The 25,416-nt window shown below is 35.8% G+C and overlaps 1 protein-coding gene and 1 pseudogene across 2 annotated transcripts in view; one reads left to right on the top strand and one right to left on the bottom strand.

Annotated features, from left to right (window-relative positions):
• The first annotated feature begins 3,568 nt into the window (after positions 1 to 3,568).
• LOC126769844 (C-Maf-inducing protein-like) overlaps positions 3,569 to 25,416 on the top strand; it is a 34,290-nt gene continuing 12,442 nt past the window's right edge. For both annotated transcript variants that reach the window (XM_050488878.1, XM_050488790.1), the window contains exons 1-2: positions 3,569 to 4,605; positions 25,131 to 25,364. In XM_050488878.1, coding sequence (XP_050344835.1) covers positions 3,976 to 4,605; positions 25,131 to 25,364 — 864 coding nt within the window. In that variant the 5' untranslated portion in view covers positions 3,569 to 3,975. The remainder of the gene's footprint in view (positions 4,606 to 25,130; positions 25,365 to 25,416) is intronic.
• Positions 20,000 to 20,065, bottom strand: LOC126772735 (U4 spliceosomal RNA; annotated as a pseudogene).

Here is a 25,416-nt window from a genome sequence, read left to right as displayed (position 1 = left end):
AAAACTAATTACCGTTTCATTTATTATATATTATACTTGACTTCCTCGTTGATATAATGACTACGAGTCAATAAAACTTAAGTAAAGCCCTTAGTCTGGAAGTTCGTGATTACACTCACGTGCCTCTAAAACTACGTAAAACCGTTAATACTGTGCCTGTCACTCTTTCCGGTCGTTTGGGATTGCCGTCCCATCGGATTTTGAGGGAAACGAATAGAATCTGTATTTGTGCATACACTTATGCACTATAATATATTCTGTGCGGCAGTTTGGCTCTTGATTGGCCGCCATAGCCGAAGTCGGTCAGAAGGACATAATTACTTGAAATAATTGTATTATCTATTCCTATGTATAACTTATTTATTATGTAATACAAAAATATTTTTCCCGTTTTCATCGTAAACATGGCAAGATGATTTTCGAATTAAGAGTTTTTAACTTGCTTCTAAATGTCGTATCGATTTGAAATTATACAAATAATATTCCAATGAAAATAAAACTAGTGGATACGATCGAGAAGGTCAGCATTTTTCATCGATTTTGCCCTACTTGTTTGTTTATATTTCTTTGCTTTTTTTTAATTTCAACTAAGAACTCAACAATTTTTATTTATTGACTATTAGGAACTAGCAAGTTTATTAGTAGCACTTACTGTTACTGAGCTAATTCATTAACTCTATCTGTTCTGCAGATTGTATATTTATAATGGTATCTATCCCAAACACTAAGGACTAATGTTATAAATATACGCATAATTATATATTTACGCAATATTTACTTTCATACATTAAAAACATATTTAATAGTAAGGTAGAAAAAGTTTTGTCTCAACGTAATACTTCGTTTATTTGTTACTGACAGACAACATTATTTGAACACTTACGTAATTATGTAACTTATTTTTGTCCAAAATTATGTTATGCATGTTTTTCGATTTCACAATCAAGTCGTGGAAGCGTAAAATCCACAAATCACAATTATTTAGTAATAGCTACAATATTTATAGAATAATAAAATGGTATTTATAACAATAGTCATATTTTGGAACGCCTATTATAATATTTTTATTTCCAGTATAGGATTGGACAAAGTATAAATATTTTCGGTTTATATTCAATAGCTGCAGGCTTCGGGGTAAGTGATAAAACTGTATTAATCCACTTGAAGCAAATTGGGAAAGTAAAAAAACTTGAACGATGGGAGTCGCAATGGCTGAACCCTGGAGACCCAGCCAAATCCTGCCCTAAACGAAAATTGACTCAGAAAAAGTTACTTGTGAGTGTTTGGTGGACTAGCGCCGGTGTCGTTCTCTACAGCCTTCTAAAATCTGGCCAAACGATTACGACAGATATCTATTGTCAGCAGCTGCAAACCATGAAGGAAGAACTAGCTGCTAAACAATCGAGATTGGTCTATCGCTCTAGGCCACTGCTGCTTCACGACAACGCAAGACCACACACTGCACAACAAACAATTACTAAGTTAGATGAGCTACAATTGGAATGTCTGCGAAATCAACCAATTGCTCCAACAGATTACCATTTTTTCCGGAGTTTGGACAACTAAAATTAACTCCGATCCGGCAGTCCAAGCCGCCTTCAAAGAGTTTATTGATTCTCGCCCCCATGGTTTTATTAGTAAAGGGATCAATGAACTACCTATGAGATGGCAAAAGTGCATAGATAACAACGGTGCATACCTTGATTAATTAAATATATTTTCCAAAAAAAAATACTTTTTATTTCTCCCATACAAAAAGCCAATTTCATATGTAAGGACCTAATAAAAAACCTCAAAGATTAATTTTATTTGGTCATCATTAATTAAAAAATATGTAAAATATAATGACGCAACATATGTACATAAGAATGGTACGATTGATAAACAACCTAATACCTAACGTACTGTCAAATGTACATTCCTCAATTACAAAATCTCTTAATTTTATCACGATCTCAAGAACAAGGATTTACTATAATCGTCATAATATGGAGTATTCTTGTATTCTACTACTTTCCAATTACAGGTATTATCGCTACTTACATGTGGTAAAACTATAAGTTGTTTAAAATTAACTTGTTACTTGACGTAATTAAAAAGGGGGAGAGCAGTAAAAATAAAATTTCAGTCCCTTTATTTTTTTCCTATTCGTTTTTTTATCTCTATCAATGATAGGTACAAAATTTATACGACCTAAATTGTAGAGCGTTAAAAAGCAATAAAAAGTCGCATGACATATTTTTTTATATGTATGTTATATACATACGTACATGTTGTAACTGTGGATGGTAATCGCTCGAGAAATGCGTTACATCATCTGATCCTGGGTTAGACTGAAGTAATGATACGATTAATTGAGTGGCTTCTACTGTAATACCCTAATTCTCATTTTTAACCATTTTATTAGTTGTCATGAAAACCACTAACAATAAAAAATCCATATTACAAAATTGTTGAATATAATTGCTGATTTGTTTGCAAGAAATTATGAATAATTACTAATTATTTTGTACGGTCACCAAACCAATTATTGACAGTGTCCTATATAACTTCTCTATGTAAGCCTGTTACCCTCAAGACTAGTAATTGTAATCAAACTTTGACCTAAAACAACAAGAAATAAAATATATACAATTAAAAAATCTGATTGACTTCATGTATCTTCAAGCAATAAAGTAAATAAATAATGGTATTGTAGAAGCACAACAATCACTTCACTTTGGTGTCAATGACTCATACAAAATGGAGGATCTCCTTTACCAGATTTTATATTAAGTTTTTGTTTTGATTCAGTGTATTACTTATGCGATTCAAATATATGTTCATATTTCATATAAATTTAAAAATTTAATTTGATGTAAAAATATTTGTAATTACTGATAATAACATCGGACCTTCAAATGAACCCCAATAAAGTTAAGGGCCACTTTATAATGACTGATATCGGGAATTAAACTTTATATTCAATACATTGGGAACTTCCAAATGAGTTTATATTTTGCTCGCGACCCCTATTTATATGGATAGTCCTACGCAAAATTGACAATCCGTGCCTGAACCGGAGCTTCCTACGATTCACATCAATGATGATACTCGTTCTTATTAAATTTTTAATAAACTTTTTATCTGAAGCGGATTTTCGGAGTATCTGCGAATATAATATTAATGGAATTCTTACGTACTTAAATGTTTATTTTACAATTTATATCAATTAAAACAACATCTGTGAGGTCAATAATTTGGACCAAATACGGACCCATGTAAATATAAATAGTTCACGAACACAATTTACTTCCTTCATATTGTAAAATTCACAAACTTAACTTTATACTTTAAAAATAATGCCATCTAACGCTAAGCTATCGTTCTACCGAGAATCAATCCAAAGTCGTATTATCGTTGAGAAGATAATATATCTAGTTATTGTACAGATGGAGCTAGTAGTCATCTACACAGCTACCGCACGAGGGCGTTGAGTCTCGATTTTCACATTTGCGCATGTTGAGTGAACGTCAATATAAACAAGAGAGAAGTCTACAATATACATACATAAATGTATAGATGGATAACAGCGCCAGCCAGTAGTGCTCAGCTTGCGCACACTGCTTGAGTTATTCGAGGCCGATTGTATTACGTTTTGACGCATAAAATCCGTACAGTTTATGCGGGTAATGATCGATTCGCGTAAATTATTTTCACATACGTTTAATTTTACCATAAGTACAGTGAAATATCATCGTGCATATAGTATGTCAGTGCTATTAATGGAATCGATCACATTAAAGGTTTTAGATTAAATGCGTCTCTTTCTATAGGTAGTATTTATCATATGCTGATAAAATGTGAAAACCTTTTAACGGTTTTTATTGATTTAATCAATAATCGGGTAAGGAGTGTTTTGTGCAAAAAAAATATTTATAAAGTGTATATGTCAGTCATGAGCAACTATTTATTTTGCATTTAATATTTCTCGTGATGCCTTCATACAGTCAAGAAATTAACGTGAATGTCAATTCAAATGACGATAATGCCTTCAAGGTTAAAAAAAAAGAAAACAATGATCAAGTAAAATGTGTAGCTACAGACGTAGCCAACAACGGTGTCCCAGACGGCCTCAACGCCGATCAAAGGCTAGCTTTTGCTTTGAGGGATTTTTTAGGAACTGCAAACATGGTTCCAGCCGAAGACGGCCCATCTCTATCCAATATAGAACAGCAAATGCCTTTTATCGATGAAACTGTGGATATGGAAGAACGTATGCAGTCGGAAGAGGAACCGCCCCAGAATCATGAAACTGACGAAGTTTTAAACAATGCAGCATGCCGACTACGGAGATGGCGGGCAGCATCTAGAAAACTTCGACGACCTCGCATCATTAACAATTTAAGTACAGAAGATGAGTGTAATGGTGTTGTGAAAACGTTTAACGGCGGACATACGGATCTTGCGGACCGCTTACGAAGCTTAGCTGCGGCAAGTAACATGTCTGCATCAGCTGGCGAGTTGCTATCATTGGCGCCGCCACCTTCCGCTGCCACTGCACCGCCCTCTCCTGGGTGTTTACTTACACCTTCGTTAGCTGATCAAAGCTGTGCAGAATATTTTGTAAGTAAATTAAAAATATATATTGATAAAGTAAAAATATTTAACACCATATGATATAATAAATATGCGACAACATTATTAGATAAGGCGTACTATAAGTAGTTAATGTATCAATTTCGTCTCATTTTACGTAATTCTCGGGCCTCAATAACAATTGTGTCAATGACCATAAAATAAAACCGATGTTTATCATAATCAATCAACAGCCAATCGTTGTTCACTGCTGAACATAGGCCTCTCCCAAGGTGCGCCAAAGCTCCCTGTCCTCCGCCTTCCGCATCCAGTTGGTGCCCGCCACCTTCTTAAGGTCGTCGGTCCACCTGGTTGGAGGGCGCCCTACGCTGCGCTTGCCGATTCGCGGTCTCCACTCTAGGACTCGTCTGCTCCAACGGCTATCGGTCCTACGACATACGTGACCAGCGCACTGCCACTTCAGCCTGCTAATTTTGCAAGCTATGTCGATGACTCCGGTTCTTTTCCGGATAATCTCATTTCTGATCTTATCCTTCAAAGATACTTCGAGCATAGCTCGCTCCATAGCACGCTGAGCGACTTTGAATTTGTCGACTAGTCCCGCAGTTAGTGTCCACGTTTCGGCACCGTATGTCATGGCAGGTAAGACGCATTGGTTGAAGACTTTCGTCTTCAAACATTGCGGTATAGACGACTTGAGGACCTGACGAAGGTTGCCAAATGCAGCCCATCCCAAGCGAATTCTTCGATCGGCTTCCTTCTCGAAGTTGTTCCTACCGACTTGTATTATCTGTCCTAGGTAGGTATATTCACTAACAACTTCGAGAGGTTTCCCCTCGACCTATATCGGTCCCGGCACGACATGCCTATTGAACATGACCTTGGTCTTGTCCAAGTTTATACCGAGACCGACACACCGGGAAGACTCACCTAGGCTACGCAGCATTTCGGTGCGTTGTTCCAGCGGCTCTGCTATGATGACGATATCGTTGGCAAATCGAAGGTGTGAGATGTACTCGCCGTTTACATTGACTCCATACCCAGTCCAATCCAGCGTCTTGAAAACGACTTCCAACGCGTTGGTGAACAGTTTCGGGGATATTACATCCCCCTGTCTCACCCCTCTGCGCAGTTGGATCGCCTTCGTCTTACAGTCCTGGATGTGGACAGTCATTGTAGCGGCTTTGTACAGACATCTCAGTACCTCGAGATATCTCCAGTCGATATGACATCTCTGCAATGAGTCGAGCACTGCCCAGGTTTCGATGGAGTCGAAGGCTTTCTCGTAGTCCACAAATGCCATACACAGCGGCTGATTGTACTCTTCTGTCTTCTGTACAATCTGCCGAACAGTATGGATGTGGTCCACGGTGCTGTAGCCTGATCGAAAGTCGGCTTGCTCTGGGGGCTGGAACTCGTCAAGTCGTCTGGCGAGACGGTTCGTGACGACTCTTGAGAACAGCTTATACACGTGACTCAGGTGGGAGATTGGTCTGTAGTTTTTCAAGAGGGTTTTATCACCTTTCTTGAAAAACAGTACCACCTCACTCCCGCTCCACGTTTCCGGGGTCTTGCCATGTTGGATGACGGAATTAAAGAGGCTTGCTAGCTCTTTCAGGACCGGAGTCCCGCCTGCCTTAAGCAACTCTGTTGTGATTCCGTCATCTTCCGGAGCTTTGTTGTTTTTAAGCTGTTCTAGAGCCGCCCTAATCTCGCCTTGGTCAACGACCGGGAGCTCCTCGGAGTAATGGCGCATAAGAGGGGCGTGCTGGTCATCAATATTAATTCCCACGGGTTTATCCGATCTTGAAGAGAACAACTGCCCATAAAACCTCTCTACTCCTCCGACAATCTCAGGCCTAGAGGTAACGACCCCACCATTTTCAGTTTTAAGTTTTGTCAGAAGCGGCCTCCCAAACTTGCGAGCAAACACTTTCGATCCCCGATTTTGCTCAATCGCAGCCTTGATGGCACGGGTATTGGAGCGTCGGAGATTGCGTCGCGTCAGCGTTTTTATTGTTCGGTTTAAGGCCTTATCTGACAAAAACGATGGTAGTTCTCGTCGTTTTCTCATGAGCTCGAGTGTCTCAGCAGAGAGTTTTGGTGCGTTGTCTCTTCTCTGTGGCGGAAAACACTTGCGGGATGTGTTTTACAGTATTTTGACCAGCGTGTCGGTTTTCTTATCGATATTTAGAGTGCCTCGAACCAAGCGGTGATCACTTCCGCTATTAAACCTGTTGATCACGGAAACGTCTCTAAATATGTGCCTTTTATTCGAAATGATAAAGTCTATCTCGTTCCTTGTCACGTTATCGGGGCTTCGCCAGGTCCACCTCCTCTGAGGCTTCTTTTGAAAGAAAGAATTCATCAAAAAGAGCCCCTGCGCTTCGAGAAAGTTTACCAGCATTTGCCCCCTGTGATTTCTGCAGCCCAAGCCGTAAGGTCCGACTTTCGATTCACCGCTATCTTGTACTCCCACTTTAGCATTAAAGTCTCCCATAACAACATTGTAGTGGGCCTTCGAGGTGTCGTTGAGGGCCCTTGCGATGTCCTCGTACATCGCACGACCACATCATCAGAGTATGTCGAAGTTGGCGCATATACCTTACGTACGACCTTCAGGGAGTACCTGTCGGAAAGTTTTAGGACAAGGTACGCTACCCGGTTCGACACACTACTGATTTCCACAATGCTGCTAATGAGATCCTTTTTGACTAGAAAACCGACACCACCCTGGGAGAGGTAATCACCTTCGCGGAAGTAGAGTAAGTTACCGGACTCTAGAGTTATCGTGTACGCCCCCTGTCTTCGGACTTCAGATAACCCTAGTATATGCCAGTTTATATGACTTAACTCAACTTCTAATTCGGCGAGGTGATGGTCCAGCCTCATCGAGCGTCCATTATACGTTGCCATGTGAAGTCGTTTTATATGGTAGCCTGCCGTGAACCGGTGATTCTTATCACCCCCTGCCCTGCCGATACCGTGACCGCTAACTTGGTCGGGCCTAGTAACTAGGGGCCTTTTTTTGGGCGCATCTGCCATTAAGGAGGGTTTGCCCATACTCGACGCGCTGGGCAAGCGTGTTGGCGAGCGCAGTAGGGGGGTAAGTTGTTATTTATCATAATGATCTACCTTTACTTCATAATGTATATATTTTATGACAATATAAAAAGATACTTAAATAAATGTAAAGTTTATTAATTGTCCAGAATGATCGTTTGCATGAACATCATATTGCGATATTTCTCTTTGACGTCAAAAACGATATGCGTCGGAAAAAACTTTCACAAACATAACATTTAATATTATTACGTTTGCATTCTTTGTTTGATAAGATTTAAAGGTGTTTATTTATTTTCCTTTTATTCCTATAATTGGACGTTTTTCATCGTTTACACACTATGGTAAAAACAGTAATCATAATTTCAAAAAATAGAAATGCTTATCAATTCTAAAGCATAAACATTACGAATGCAAAATTTCAATTATTAGTAAGGTGTCATAAAAAAAATATTATAATACATGTGAACATAACGTTTGCAAGATATACAACACAAGGCACTTTAGACTGTTATTTATTACGTGGTTTGGCTAACCGCAAAAACCTATTAAAGTATAGTATTGAGTTTCTTAGAATGTTAAAATAATTTATCACAAAAAATATAAAGCAATGATTAGCAATTTGGTTCGCATTTTCCTTTACCGATAATAATTACTGCTTTCTTTGCGTCACCGATAACAATTGCAGGAAATAATGCTATGGTGAATTTAATTTTCCATGGGCGATAAGTGTTGTTAATACATAAACCCTTTTTTTTCTCAACACTACATTTTGATAAGTTTATTCTATTTCGACAGTTTTATTCACAGTTGAAGAGCCTCAGAATATTTATCAAATAAATCAAGTTCCTTGACGTCATCAGCGCTGCTGGTCGCCGGTTAAAATATATCTTCAATGTTATTGAATACATAAGCATTTCAATTTGCATTTAGTTAGGCCAAAAATGTTCTTGTAACGTTTCTATTTATTAAATATTTGAGTATATTATGCGAGACAAAAAATGTGTTTATTAAATTACAATGTAATTGGTATACATGTGCAATACATGCTGTATTATCGGATAACAACCGAAATATCATACGATATTCATATTTATTAACTTTAGGCATTATCTACTGCTAAATTGCTATGTATACATACACAATTTGCCTTGTTGCCAATCGCCATACACAACAATAATTTAGATTTCGTTTTACTTAATGTCTCTTTTAATTCACTAACCGTTTATTTTTAACAATAGATGCATTTCCTTGTTAGCATAACCTCAAAGAAAAAAATTGAATTGTTCCCATTGACTGTTATTAGAATAATTGTTCAACTATTTTTTATATATTTTCACAGGTATTTTTAAAGGCATAAGTTTTGAATTTGTTCTCAATATAATATGCGAGACTAAAGGAATATTCTAGAACTAACATATAAATATAAACATTAACATATAATCTACAAACCAAGATACGTCCATTTAATTAAATCAAAATATACTTGTCTCACTAGTTTTGAACCGGCATGTTCAAAGATGAAATTAAGAAGAGAAAAAATTAATTAAGAGAGACAGAGTGATATGCCTTATATAAATACAATATATTCATGCATACAGATAACAAAGTTGCTCGTAGTTTAGTTTCATTAAGAAAGCACGCGTTCACTTCGTGGTGACCACGTACAAAGTCATGTTCATTGATTCGTTCCGTTGGATTCATGATAAACCATTTCTACTTTCCTACCTATTCACATCCAACGTGTCATATTTTGTTTATAATACGTGAAATCATTAATCTCAAAGATTTTTTATTTAAAATGTTGTCTGTTATCAAAACACTTATGCTGTAATTTATATAACTTTTCTTAGTTTTTTCTTCATTATTATATTTCGTCTATAATTTAAATATTTTAATAAGCTTAGTTAATGTATTATCGATATATATAATTTTCTATTTAAATGTAAGTTGATTTGATTTGAACTATAAAATTAAATTAGTATTGGGAGATTTTACCTTGTTCAAATCCCACTGTTAAAACTTATTGGGTTTTTTTGTCAAGAAAATCTCAGTCACACCACGGAATTGGAAAGTTGGCACTTCCGAGTCTCGGGAATTTGCCGGATCTCTATTCGTGTCGTGTATTTGATCCCACCCGACCGACTATGAAAGTGAGGTCTTATATTTATGTGTGCACGATAATAACCCCCTGTAAAATTATGTATGGGATGTAAAAGATCTCTATTCGTGTCGTGTATTTGATCCCACCCGACCGACTATGAAAGTGAGGTCTTATATTTATGTGTGCACGATAATAACCCCCTGTAAAATTATGTAATCTTGAGATTGGCCGATCTGATGGCCGTCTCGGCCGGAAATTCATTAGAAGGACATTCATATCAATATTTAAACACACATTAGTGACTAAATATATACGAACGGGTGGTTTATAAATAACTAGAAAACATATTTTTTGTTGTGACACATAAGTGAGTCATCATTTAGTATTTTACGACAGCTAAGTGACACATTGTAAGTAGGCAGACCGAGTCATAAGTATAAGACTTAAGATTCTGATGAAGAAAGTTTGACATACTTAGTATAGCACAAAAAATAAGCCATATGAAAGGTGTAATGTAGACGGTGACAATATAAAAATTTTACCTTCCAATAAAAATTGTATTATGTTTCCTAAGACGTTCGAAGTCCATTATGAGAATATATGTCTGACTTCCTCTGCAGGACGCTAAATTCGCTACTTCCGTTTCCTAACTCGCGTCTACAGCGCCCCCTATACTCCTTTCTGGAACTAAGCTGACAAGCAAATACGAGCCACCAAATTTGTCATTGTTCGACTCATAATGATCGACGTAGCCCCAGGAAAACATTATCTGGACTGTTGTAAGAACTTGGGAACTTGTTGATGATGGAAAAGATGAAAATGTCTCGTTTTCATGTACCGATTGAACACCTTGAGGTTGACAATTGTTAGATGTTTTTTTTACTTTCTTCCCGTTTTGTACTTGCGTCCCCCTCCCCCATTTTCTTTGCTGAGGAGTAATTCGAATAGAATCGCTCAGAATCTCTGTTTTTGGCCTGTTTAGTTTTATTGAAATTTGGCCTAGCTCGTAATGGCTTTGCATTGGCAGTAGATGTTGACGGTTCAGGGGATTTGGGCCGAGTGCGAGTAGCAGATGGTGCCCGCTTTTGTAACTTATCTATACCACAAATTTTTGTATATATGCAGTTAATAAACCGGGGTTAATTCTGATATATTTATCCTTTAATTTCTTTAAGAGGTTCTACGGCGTAATTCTAAAACCTCGGCTCGCTTACCGCAAATTATCTGAAGGATATCGTGAGAAACTATCTTATAGCCAGAATCTTTACCAAATAGCTGTTTTAACTTTTCATAGATAGAAGAAGTATTAAGCTGATTCGCTGAACGTCCGATGAATTTGACCAGTCAACAGGGCTTTGTAAAGCAGTATTAACGAAATCGTTCTGTGATAAAAAGGCATTAGATAACGCAGCATAACTACGTTCCATCTGGAACCAACGTAATGGACTAAAGGGGTCCTCCAGATGTCGAAGCTCCTCATTGACTCTTAGGTCAGTAAAAGCCGGAAACGCTACATACTTTTTCCAAACATCTGTATAGCGCACCGCGTTCCAATCCGGCGAGTCTTTGCATCTTTAATTTTGTCAACACGTGTTTGAATTGCTCTCGAAATAGCTTGAATTGAATTACAGTGGGTTCTTTTACGGTAACGCTTAAATCTACAAAACTACCCGCTGCTATTACTGGCGGACGTAAAAACTGTTCGTCAGTCGTTGTCGGTCTTTAAATGGTAATTGAAGCTAGATTGAACACTTATTATAGGTTGTTGGTTTCTAAATGTGAGGGTGGTGCCACCGGTCGTACACGTAATAGCATGATTCGAAGTTAAAATATTATTAACATGACTTACCAATTGTTGTGACAATAAGTCAAATCTCTTATCCAAATCCCGCAACCATTCACGCCTTTGGCGTTTCCTTGGATGTCCCTCGTATTTATTTCCAAACGAATCCGAGAAAATATCCGAAGAACTCGAACTATCCTCACTTAAAGCATTAGGCGCGATAACCTCTTCACTCATTGTTGTGCGTTTGAGGTTTCAAGAACGGAAGACAAACAACACTTTTTTAAAATTAACTTTCTACTTTAAATCTCAAAGTTGATTATAATAATTAAAACCAATTTTATTTTAAACTTTTAACAACTGCTCTTGTGGAGTCGTCTTTCCAACAACAACAAACTTTGCAACAATGACAAATTTGGTGGCTCGTATTTGCTTGTTAGTTTAGTTCCAGAAAGGTATATAGGGGGCGCTGTAGGCGCGAGTTAGGAAACGGAAGTAGCGAATTTAGCGACCTGCAGCGGAAATCAGACGATGTACTCTCATAATGGACTTCGGATGTCGACCGGAACACATAATATGTATATTTATAGGCTTCGACGTTAGACTTTTCGTAAATTGTACAAGTAGAAAAAGTCGAATATAAAAAGTAAAAAGTAACAACTAGCTAATGTCCCACTGCTGGGCTAAGACCTCCTCTCCTTTTAAGGAGATGGTATGTTATATATATGAGGCGAACAATTCATTATAATAATAAAAAAAATAGAAGCGTACAAAATTAAACCAAATTTATAAATTAAATTAAGATAATTTATTGTTTCAATTTAACTTGAAGACATCAAAATAATACGAAAAACATTAAAAAAAACAGTTAACGAAATATTTTACTACACAAAGTAGTTCTTACAACGACACGAATTCTATGGAAGTAATTTATTTCATGTATTTAATGTTAAAGTGCGAATGAGATGTCCAAGCGATATTTGGGATGTAAAAGCAAGCAGATAGGCTCAAAAACGATTACCGCGACGCCATTTGCTGCAATTTTCGAGATGCAAAGTGAATATATTTAACACGGGATTGTTTTTATTAATTTACTAATAATTAGGCGTGTCATTAAGGCATTAATCAAATGTGGCTATAAACTTAAATCTTACATTTATTTTATGTTTTTACTAGTGGCCCGCCCTAACTTCGTCCGCGTTTAACAATTATTTTTTTACGCCAATAATGACTTTTATAGGAAAAATTTTAATACCTTGGGTTACATTATTGCAATTTTCGTAGGTATCTTTATTTTTTTTTAAATAAAATATAAATTATTTTGCAGGCTGATGATGTATTTTTGTAGGTGAAAGATATTTTAAAATCGGTTAAGTAAATTTCGAGTTTATCCATTACAAACAAACATACAAAAAATCAAATCTTTTCTCTTTACCATGCTGTACGTAGCTCCTTATTAAAAGTAACTGTTATCATAATACTTCATGCAAGATTTTTATCTGCATCTAAACGTCAGCGAGTTTTATTTTCTGAAAGATGGCTCCGTTATGGTTCGATAAGTTATTCGGGTCGATTGTACCTCACGCCCTCATGACCCAAATTTTAGGACTGACGTCATCAACAGGAAGACATTTGTGGGTCGTGAGTACAGCGACCCCTTCTGACCGCATCTCTGTACAAACGTTGAAATCTGGATCTGAAATACAAATATTACATAACATAAATTTGAACAGAATCTACTTTTTATGCAAACGTTACACTTGTTTGGTTTAATTTTCAATTATTATGATTTATTTTTCGTAAAGCATAAGAATAATTAACATAGTAATAATTTATATATATTTATAAAATGACATTTACATTATTTTGTTCGTTTTTTTATGAAACAAACACCGCCCGGTTTTTGAGAAAGCAGAAATAAGGCTATAAAAATTCCTTGATAAGTTTTGAATTGATGAAAATTTCGTTTTTTAATGTAATTATAGGTTTTTATTTTTTGTTTTGTTTTCAAACTTTACTTTTTCTTTTAAGATAAATTAATTGTATTTATTCTGTGGCTTCACTTAATGTAACAAATATTTTTTTTTACGTTTAGCGATAAGAAAATTTGTAAACTTATCTCAAACAACAACAACAACACAGTACAGTAACAGTACAGTAACAGCTTGTTAATGTCCCACTGCTGGGTTAAGACCTCTTTTCCATTTTGAGGAGAAGGTTTGGAGCTTATTCCACCACGCTGCTCCAACGCGGGTTGGTAGAATACACATGCTTTTTTTTTTTTTTTTTTTTATATCGCCGGGAGGGTAAATGACTCTACTCCACCTGATGGTAAGTGGTAGTAGAGTCCAAACGCGACGACGGCCAGTACAGACGGGAAAAACGTTCTGCACTAGCCGCCTTCGCCTTGCCGGCCCGCAAGATGCCTCTTCACGCCTCGTTTGAAGGAACCCGGGTTGTAAGAGGAGGGGAATACGTGAGCTGGTAAGGAATTCCATTTTTTGGAAGTGCGACAAAGAAAGGAGTTGCCAAATTTCTTTGTTCGCGATGGAATTGATGTCACAGTTAGGCGGTGACATCGAGAACCAGCTCGCGTGGACTTAAGAAGGAAGGGGGAAGCAGGAATTAGAGAGAATAATTCCTCAGAGCACTCGCCGTGATACAGTCGATAGAAAGCGCTCAGTGCTGCTATCTCACGACGCAACTGTAAAGGCTCAAGGGTGTTTGTGACCTTTACGTCGCCAATAATGCGTACGGCACGTCGCTGCAACCGGTCCAAGGCCTCAAGTAGGTACTTAGCGGAGCCATCCCAAAGGTGCGAACAATATTCCACGCAAGACCGTACCTGTGTTTTGTACAGCAGAAATACACATGTGGCAGAATTTCAATGAAATTAAACACATGCAGGTTTCCTCACGATGTTTTCCTTCACCGTCAAGCACGAGATGAATTATAAACACAAATTCAACGAATCAACAACGAACGAAAAACATCAACGAATTATAAATATTAACTAATGTTAAACTCAACGCTACGACCAACGCGTATATAATTTAGAATAACCTAATATTTATTGAAGTTAATTTAATTATAAATTTTGTTTTAATGTTATTTAACTTCGTGATATGATTTTTACAACTACCGACATTATAATGATTTAACTTTTGTATAAAAAGCGATGTATTTACAATGAACGATCATAATTATTGTTGAACTTGAGCAGGGTGGTTACTCTGCCTGTTTAAATAAATATTGTTTATAACCACCCAACACTTCTTTCGCTATCCTGGCCCACCTTCTGTTTCACTAACCTACGATTTCGGAATATTAGGTAATAGTTGATTATACTTCAATCACCATTTTGACGTTATTACATCAAAAGCTTGGAAGATGTTAGGATTTGTAAAACTCAATATGAGTTGCAGTTTTAATTTCTAATTTCGATTAACTATGTCTCGTTACCTAGAATATGCATATTCGATTTGTAATCCATCTTACAGAATTTACTTTAACAGGTTAGAATGGATTAATTTTATTTGTCATCTCATAGTCTTTATTTGACAACAAAAAACAAACGATACTGAGCAAATATACATTAATATGTAATAATCTAGTCGCTTACCAAAACTGTTTCATGTATTGTGTTCAACGAGAACGAATGTATGCTGCTCTTTGTAAATTTAAGCCATAACTACTTAAAGAAAAAATTACGAAGATACGTTTGCTAGCGAATAGAGAGATCGTATTATGTCATCGGGTTTATTTTAATACGAAACTGGAACAGTTGAGAACGTCGTAATGTGATTTATCGATCTTACCAGTACTACGTATATGAACTTGACAGTTAGTCGCATGTAAGCATCTTAGATACAATAATATAATAATACAAGTCTCCCAGGCTGCAGAATTTCATCCGATACATGCAGGATTTTTGTTACGCTTTCACGTCTTAACTACACAATGGATAATGAATATTTTGCATAAAAGTTATCAGTTGTACAGAAAAGGACATACTCGTATGGTACTTAACGCCTCCACCACACACGCGGGATAAGCTATACTTAAAAATATAACGCAAACGTTATTTACACCCGATATAACATAATAATATCTCTATTTTATATATCCATTTAAAATTATTATTTTATGTACTTATTGTTATGTCGATGGTGTGACTTTGGCAATAAAGAAATAACAATCACGTAAGTAGAAAGTGATGATACACCAGGTATGTTTTTACTTTATTACGTCAGTCTCACAACATTCTTACGTCAGCGCTATTCAGCAACCCCCTGACATTAATTTAAGTTTCTTTTTCGCTTGTTACACATATACGTATGTAGATCTTTTCTGCTCGTATTAAACGTCTAGAGTCTACTACTATTAAGTCTACTATCACTTTTGATTTATCATGCCTACATGTTCAAAACAGTTTAAAAAAAGCTCCTGAAACTGCAAACCCAAATACGTTATTCGAGCAAGATATTCAACTCTTTAATTAAATTAAAATTGTGATGGTGAATAAACAATAATAGGTGCTAGAGCTTTGTGCAAGCCCGTCTGGGTAGGTACCACCCACTCATCAGGTATTCTACCGCAAAACAGCAGTACTTGGTATTGTTGTGTTCCGGTTTGAAGGGTGAGTGAGCCAGTGTAATTACAGGCACAAGGGACATAACATCTTAGTTTAGGTTGGTGGCGCATTGGTGATGTAAGCGATGGTTAACATTTACTTATAATGCCAATGTCTATGGGCGTTGGTGACCACTTACCATCAGGTGGCCGATATGCTCGTCTGCCTTTCTATTCTATAAAAAAAAAATACTATTCGTTAATTTTGATGTCACAATATATATAAAAAAACATTGCCAATGCCAATAAAATGCCATTTCCTCGTAGCTAGATATAGTTTATTTTAAACTTTCACTTTCGATTCGGTTCAGGTAAGAATATACTTTTGGGATAATTTTTTAAAGACCTACCTTCATTTTGATATTGATGATCCTTCATATTGATCCATCTAATTTTCTTGTCACTCATATAGCCATAACAGTTTCACAATATTGGTAGTGTAAAGACGAAACTAATTAGTGATAATCACACCTCATGTGTTACAATTCATCATTTATTCATTCAGAATGACTTATGCTACAAACAGGCATAAATATTATAAAATTGAAAAACCTTAGCCATAATAAATATTAAATCTAATAATTTAGTTGTAATAAATATTAAACCTACTAGTACATATATTTTTTTTAATTAAGCATTAATTGTAAGTTTATTTATTTATTAAGAATCTCCAACAAAGGATACACACTTACAAGTACATTACATCGTGGAATAATATTTTAAAATGTGTGTGCTCCTTCAATTAAAGAAGACCATAAATAATGACTAAACAGAAATTTAAAAAATTTACCTTTAAAAAAAAACAAAACATTTAAAAAAAACAAACCATTATGTATTAAGAAACAATTTTTTGAGATATTTTTTAAACTGAGTTAATTCTGAGGTATATATATTGAAAACATTCTGGCCCAGCGGTCAACACGCAGTGTCAATGGACGTGTTCGACCCCGTTCATTAAAATAATTATTATGTTCACCCAAAAATCTCTAATCATAATAAATATCAAATCATATGCATAAAAGGTAGACAATAATTCATGTCTTTTTCATTAATGTCTTATTGTATTTTTCTATTGCAAAGCGATTCCAATAAAACCTTAGGTAGGTGAATGACTCGTCTCTATTTTGTTTTACGTATCAGATTTCTAAGTTAGTTTTGGATGACTGCCAATTTGGTTACTCCGTAATTTTAAATTTCGTCTATCTAAAATCTAAAAGAAAATTTAGATCTGCTTTAAACCTGATGTTCACCAACAGTGAAACTATAATACTATAATAACTGCTATACTGTAAAAACTCACTTCATAACTCGCCCGTGAAATGTTGACATTCGACTTATGATGATATACTATTTTCTTGTAATGTCGTAAGCATAACATGTAATAATTGTTATAGTCAATGTCGCATATCACTTGCTGACATTTCACGACAGTTTTCTTGATATTCTATAAAAACTCATTTCGTTTCTCACTGGTGATAATTTTGAAAACTGACTTATAATGATAATTGTCTTATAATTAATGTCACATGACACTTTCTGATATATCAAGATCGTGTTTCGAGTTTCGAGTTTGTTCTGATAGAATAGTTTTACTGAAGCGCTTCTTTATTCTAAAATTATCAAAACTTATAACTGTTTGCCGTATACTATAACTATATATGTATAAATTTTGATACAATTATTACTTAACTCTTACTAATTAATTTTAAGCTATGTTTTATGAGCGATTGAATTTGATTGTCTATATATTGCGTACATATTTTTTCTACTTTATTAACATTATGTACGTATCTGCTCTCCGGTATTCTTCAGATCCTTATGTCAAAAAAATAAAAGATTGTAACTGCTCATAGGAAACAAGATTTTCATTTGCACTTTAATTATAATGAAACTACAATATCGTTGAATATGAAATATTTATACCTAATCCTTGCACCGAAATATAAACATATAAACGCAGAGCCTTTTCTAAACATACTCGAAACAAATCAGAGCTTCAGCTAAAATCCTAACTTACTATTATAAATGCGAAAGTTAGTTTGTTTGTTACGCTTTCACGTCTTAAGCTTAACTACTCAACAGGCGATGATGAAATTTTGCATACAAATTCAGTCAGTCAAGTCAGTGGTACCGAAAAGGACATAGGGTACCTAACACCTTTTTTTATGTCACTGGAAAAACAATTTTACGCGTTTCCCCCACATGTAGTGAGGGGTATGGGCTCGCTGGTGTCTTAAACACCTATTGCGCCCTAGCGCGCCGGTGCGCTAAGACAATACCCACTAAAACCACGTTACCATCTCGGTCTCTTCGAGGGGTGTTACAGGATCGCTTGCGCTTGCGTATGCTACCGTGACGCCCTGACGGAGAATACCTAATACCTGACCTCAGGGGTAACACGTGGATGAAGCCACGGGCGGAAACTAGTACTTAAAAATGTTATGAACATATTATATTAATTAGCAGTAAATACACAATGTTTCTGAAGAGATTACCTTTATGATTATTGAGACCTTACAGTATTTGAACTAACTGTTTCAGCTATATCATATAATTACGAGATAATTTTAAACAATTCAATTATTTTATGGTTCGTTTTTGAAATGTTGGTTGGTTTTGATTTTGAAAAAGTAATCCTATACTAATTTCATCAAAATCGTTTCAGCCGTTTACTCTCGACAACTGTTACTTTCATTTGTTCGCTTATAATATTATGTATAATACGCAGATTGTCAAAGCAAAACGTCTTCAAGCCCTTCCAATAAAGAATGTTAAGAGAGACAAAGAAATTTAATTTACCATTCTCAATTTCGTAATTTAATGATATAATTAATTATTTTCTATTTAATAATATCTTCCTGTAAGTTTGAATCACAAGGTCAATACTGACGTCAACACAGACGTTTTGTTTGCGTGTAGTAGTATGTAGCGTTTATGTCAATTTCATTTTGGATAAACACGGCCACACCTTCATTTGGCTCAAGTACATTAACTAATTACACTTAACAACAACTATAATATTTAACAAAAATTCACTTCATCTATCACTCAAAAAAAATCTTGCTTTGTTTTCAGTTCATTTATTCATTATGATTTAAACTTTATGAGAAAATGCAGAAATTTAAATGTGCTCGAACATCGACTCAAACCGACAAAGGATTCTATAAGTATGGAAACGATTCTTTTGTTACGCATTAGAATGTACCTTACCACGGATAATGCGTGGCAAATTTCTTTGTATGTACTTTGTAAATAGCATAAATTACAGCACTTAAACTTACGATATTAAAATAATAATGATTAATCCACATGAGAGTTGTATTTTCAACTCTCATGTTGATTAACCATATTAGTTAACAAGTTAATATAACGTCATACTAAATCATTTTGATCTTTGGTAAATCCCAATGTGTTCTTGGGTAAGTCCCATAAAAATATATTACTAGGAAAGTTCAAATTGTTTCGATAACAATCCATTATTTCAGTTTTTTTAATAGCAGTATGTACGACTACGTTAGCATAGAGATTAAAATATTGTATATATTAGCGCAATAACCAATACAAAATGTATTAAAAATGATTGTGCGCGTCAGATATTTACGCCGATAGCTTTTAACGATAATAAACATTTTATATGCAGATTGAATGTACCGATTAAATTATAACGAAAAATGAAAACGAGAACGCATTCTTAAAAATCATATAAATATAATATTAAATTAAATAATATATTAATTAAATTTTATCATATATTTGTCATAAAAAAAGTATGTTATATAACCAAATACGTGAGTATAAGTGAATAGCTATTATATGTTCAGTTCTCAGTAGGTACCTACTACTACTAGCAAGAATCGCACCTCGGATTAACCTCATTGGTTACGATATTGCCTCTGCGCATAGTTACACACACGGCGACAAGGCGCAACACACCCTGACGGAGTGTGCCGCGTGGGGGCCCAGAGGCTTTCTCTGGCGGCAGTTGTCGGCGGAGTCCTCTCCTTGCCGAGCATCATCAACGCGATGCTCGGAAGCGATGAGTGTTGGTCGGAAATGGTCTCCTTCTGTGAAAATGTAATGTCGCAGAAAGAGGCCGCGGAGCGGGAGCGGGAAGAGGACGCCGCTGCAAACCTGCTCCGCCGAAGAAGACTGGGGAGAAGAATGATGCGCTATGCGCACCTTCTCCCTCCGCCGCAATAGGCATCGCTAGGAGAAGGGGGTTCTCAGTACCCTGGAAACCCATAGAGAATTTGACGAGCCGGTTGGCGTGGTTGGTAGAACACTTGCCTTTCACGCCGAAGGTTGTGGGTTCGATTCCCACCCAGGACAGAGATTTGTGTGCATGAACATGTCTGTTTGTCCTGAATCTGGGTGTAATTATCTATTCAAGTATGTATTTACAACAAAAAAAAGTAGTATATGTAGTATATCAGTTATCTGGTTTCCATAGCACAAGCTTTGAACAAGTTAATTTGGGATCAGATGGCCGTGTGAGAATAAAAAAAAAAAAATTAAATGGAAGCCTGCATAAGCAGGCCACCCGTCAGAGCGTCGCGGTAGCGTGCGCAGCGATCCCATGGCGCTCCTCGTTATGACGGAACGGGTACCGCTGGTTTTTAGTTTGGTATTCCGTTGTTCGGGGCGCAATCGGCGCCTCGGACATCGGCGAGCCCCACATACCCCCCACTGTTCCCGTGGGGGAAACGCGTAATGCGTTTTTCCAGCGTAAAAAAAAGGTACCTACTACTAACGTCATTGGAAGGTCCAGTATTACATTTATATATTATAATACATTCATGAACATTTATTTAGATTTAGACTGACATTTCATTATGTACTAATTCTATTTATATAGAAAATAACAATACATTACAAAATGATACACATAATTTGGAAATACAAATATTCAGTATTTCTTTTCCACACTTGAAGTAAACTTGATTTGTATAACTATTTACTATGTAAAGTAAAATCTGACTGAATCTGAAAAAAGCCTGACAATTTCCCAATGTTAGACAACACTCTCCTCGTTGAAGAAAAGGATTGGAGTTTATTTCACCACGCTGTACCATTGCTTGTTTTTTTTTAACAGCCTGAAAATGCCCCCCTGCTGGGCTAAGGCCTCCTCCCCTTTTACATTGTAGCTTATCCTACTACGCTGGTTCAATGCTTATTAGCTTATATTCATGTATAATAAATAACAACCGACGACAACACAAAATAAAAAAATACATTTATAATAATAGAAATCAGTAAAAAATTCTACAAAATAGAATTTACTTTGAACAAACACTCTTTAAGGAACTAAAATAGGAAAATAATCTTTAAATGTGAAGATAGCGTATGTATCTTGTGTATACAAAATCAAATCAAAATCAAAATGATTTATTCAACATTGAAGCATTACACTTGCTTATGCTTATACAAAGACTGTACACCTACAAAAAAAGGAATAAATCAAGAGGTTATTTAGAAATTTCACTTAGTATTTTCATTCATTTAAAATAGGTTGAATATTTACATTTTTTTCCATAGTACTCCAACGTGTTTTCTTTGGAAGTTAGTAAGTCGTTATAGTAACAATTTAGGCCAGAGTAGAATCGACTATTTCGAAGAAAAATAATATAATAAGTTAATACTTTATTTCAATCGAATACTCGTTAAACCTGTTAGATTAATTTATATTATGATTTGTAATTAATAAATTTAAAAAAATTCTTTGGGTGTGATCTGCTCACAATATCAATTAACAATTTAAAAGCCCTTAGACCTTAAACTTAATATTTATAAGAAAACTGCTAAGTAAATATAATTTAATGAAAACAAACAGGTTTTCATAATAAAATGTAATTACAGGTCAGATGAAATTAGTCAGCTAGCGAGACGCAAGAAACGTTCACGAACAAATGTAAACATATTTACTTACACACGCTTAAGAAAACAGACATTCTTTAAAAAACAGAACTGTACTGTATCGACTTATATCAAACAAACATCAGCCTTGCTAAAAAATTAACAAGTTACGACAGATTTCAATGTCTTGTTTCGATTTTCAAATTACTAATGACAGAGAGAAATCGATGTTACTGAATTGTCTACTTTGTATCTGTTTCTGTGGCATCGTAGCTCCCAAACAAATTAAACTTTTTTAATTCTGTTTTGTTTGAAACCTGATGTGATCGAGAAGGTATAAAGCAGATCTTTATACATTAGTGTGAAGATCTCCGGCTTATTTTATAATTGACAAAAGGGTCTTTCATAGGTCCGATAGATTAGATATTGCGGTCCCCCGACGCGACAACGTTTGAATTAAGGTGTTACTATATACTTATAAGTTAAAGGGTCAACAAACACATATGTTTTTTTTTTACTTTGTAGTTTTTTTTTGTGTGTAGGAATGGAAATAATATTATAAAGTTAGTTTCGTTTTAGTAAAATGTCAAAGTAATCGAAGAGAAAATAGAAATTGTCGATCCAGGAGCTTTTCTAGCACTAATCGCTACCTTAATACGATAAAGAAAAAAGTGATCTCAGATTATTAATCAAAATACTTGTACGTGATAAGTAAGCGTTCTGTTTTCATTGTTTGAAATAGGGAACTGAAAATAACAATTTCATTTAACAATATCAAGCACTGGCAATATTATTATACAGTCTGGACCGATAGGAGGCCAACTGATTGGTGTGATGCTATTTATAAATTTTCATTGCATAATTCTATGAAATATTTTTAGTATGAGCTTTACTTTATTCATTAAAAAAGTTCAAAGATACCCAAAAATTAATGCAGTGCCTGCAGAGGGCTATGCTCGGAAGATTCCTGTGAGAATCAAAAATGACGAATCGGCAGGTGAACCGAAGTTTTCGACAATCGCTACGAATTGCTGAACTTAAAAGTCACAGTGGGTGGGGTACATTGCTCGTAGAAACAACGACCGATAGGGCAAAAAGGTTCCCGAATGGTAACCACGAACCAGAAGTCTCAGCGTGGACAGTTCCTACGAGGTCCGACAACCGTGGAAATCGTTGGGGGAGGCCGTTCTCCAGCATTAAACGACTTTGAGCTCAAACTTCCTTTACTCATGAGGAGAAGACTTATAGCTTATTTCATCACGGTGCTCCTTGGGGGTTGGTGGACAAACATTGCAGCATATAAGGTGGTAGGGATAAATATATATTTTGTTGGCAAAATCCTCAAAATATAATTTTCATCAATGATAATCATTGAACGTTTTTTTCATTTATTGATAAGTTGTTAATTAGGTTTTGGTTTTTTCCATGTCTTTAAAATATTAGATTGAAAATTTATTAAAACATAATGACAATAATAAATAGGTATATATATTTAAAGCATTTATTTAAATATCATAAAATAAAAAAAAGAATTAATTATATATTTTCTAAGAAAATTAGACGTTCTCTCATGTGAAAGTCTCCATTCCTATCTATATTCCTATATCTTCGCCATTATCTCCACCGCTATCATATCGATATCAAAATTATCCAACAACATTTTGCCTATCCTTATTTTTCTATTCATCTCTGGTGTAACAATTTAACTGGTTGATGTTTCAGTCATTTTTCGTAAGTAATAATTTACTTGCTGTTTTACTATATATTTCATAAACTTTAGTCTATCAGTTATAGGTATCACTTATTTGTTGCAGTGCCTATCAAAATATGACATTAGTGAGAGAGGGTTCCTCCTTACTGGCCCAAAAAGCCGCGGGTTTGCCCACTTTACCCGGGCTTTCCTCACCGGTAAGATATTCTTGCCGTGACATTTTATTTTGGCCCGAAGGGCCAGGGTCACAATGACCGAGTGGCTGTCGTAACATTACATGAGAAGATGTCGATTTTAGTTCCGATTTTGGCCACATGCCAAAATATCCTTGTCGGACTATATTTTGGCACGTTCACATGTTTTGATATATTACATTAGTCAAAAAAAACTAGAACATTTGCCTTATATTTACTGTTACAATGCGACCTACTAACCGATATAGAAAGTGTGTTAACATCAAGTTTTTATAAATAAATAAGCAGGTCTATTATAAAATACAACCCTTTTTATTGGCGTTCCTTTTTACCGGGTCCTTTGGTAGCCAGTTTATGTGGGATTCTTACCCATTAAAACCACTGCGATAGTTGTCTTCAGAACGCATCGGAGAGGCTGCGGGATCGTGTCGACATACCGCATCCGCAACGCCTCCTGATTGCTACGTTCCTGGCTCGGTGAAGCTTTTCTCAGGTGGCGAAGGTGATCTTGCCATCGTTCTCTACATTGCCATTCTCCTCAGGGTCATCTAAAATAGTACATGCGAAGCCCCCATCTTAAGCGTCCACGGCCCCCAGATTGTGCCTTATCTTTTAAGCTCCGGGCTGCGAGGCTATGTGAGGGCCAAGACTACCTTTACTGCCTTTGTCGTCCCCGACGAGCGGGATCAACCCTTTCCCGTTCTTATTCCACCGTCTCCTTTTGGACCACGACAGTCTCACAGAAGATCCTAGCCTTCTTCTGTTCCCTCCACGCCTTTTCTCGCTAGAAAAACGCGTTTACCCACAAAACCCCCGAGTCTCGTTTCGTAACTAGTAGTCGGGTTTTAGGTTTTAAACTTAAATTATACGGAGGAAATGTTTAAATGTGTATAGCAGAATAGTAAATAATTGTATATTCAAGTATATAATGCTTCAAATTGAGAAAATGTAATGTACAACAAAAGAAATCCTTTTTACACGTTTTATATTAAATTAACTTGTGGAATGAAACTAACAATTACTATGTAAACAAATCGATTAAACTTACTTCAAACAAATATATTTAATTTGAACGACCATACAATAATTTTTACATTTAGGACACTGACAAAAACGTGTTTTTTTACTGTAATTATTTTGTATTTATGTAGCAATATTTAATATGAGTATTTCCTCTTTTAATTTATTGTATTTAATATTTTTCACAAATAGGGATCCAGTCCAGAATGTTGCGCTGACAGCAGCGGCTTGAAAAGTTACAATGTAGCGGGAGTCCCGTTGCCACCGCCAGGACCACGGTATAAGCTGGCGACGGAAGGAGCCCTCAGAGTTTGCTGCTTCCAGCACACTAGAACTGTCGTGGACAAGATACTCGGTGCTAAATTCTTTAGAAGATGGGAGACTCATATTCTCTCCCTTCTCGAAGATCACGTTGTATCGAAAACTGTAAGTACATTGATAAAAATTGTTTTTGCTTAGCTTTTCTGAATAACCATCT

This window comes from Nymphalis io, chromosome 1 (assembly GCF_905147045.1).
Source record: "Nymphalis io chromosome 1, ilAglIoxx1.1, whole genome shotgun sequence".
Classification (NCBI taxonomy): Eukaryota; Metazoa; Arthropoda; class Insecta; order Lepidoptera; family Nymphalidae; genus Nymphalis; species Nymphalis io.
The sequence above is the reverse complement of the archived record's forward strand: the minus strand, read 5'-3'. Positions and strand labels throughout refer to the sequence as shown.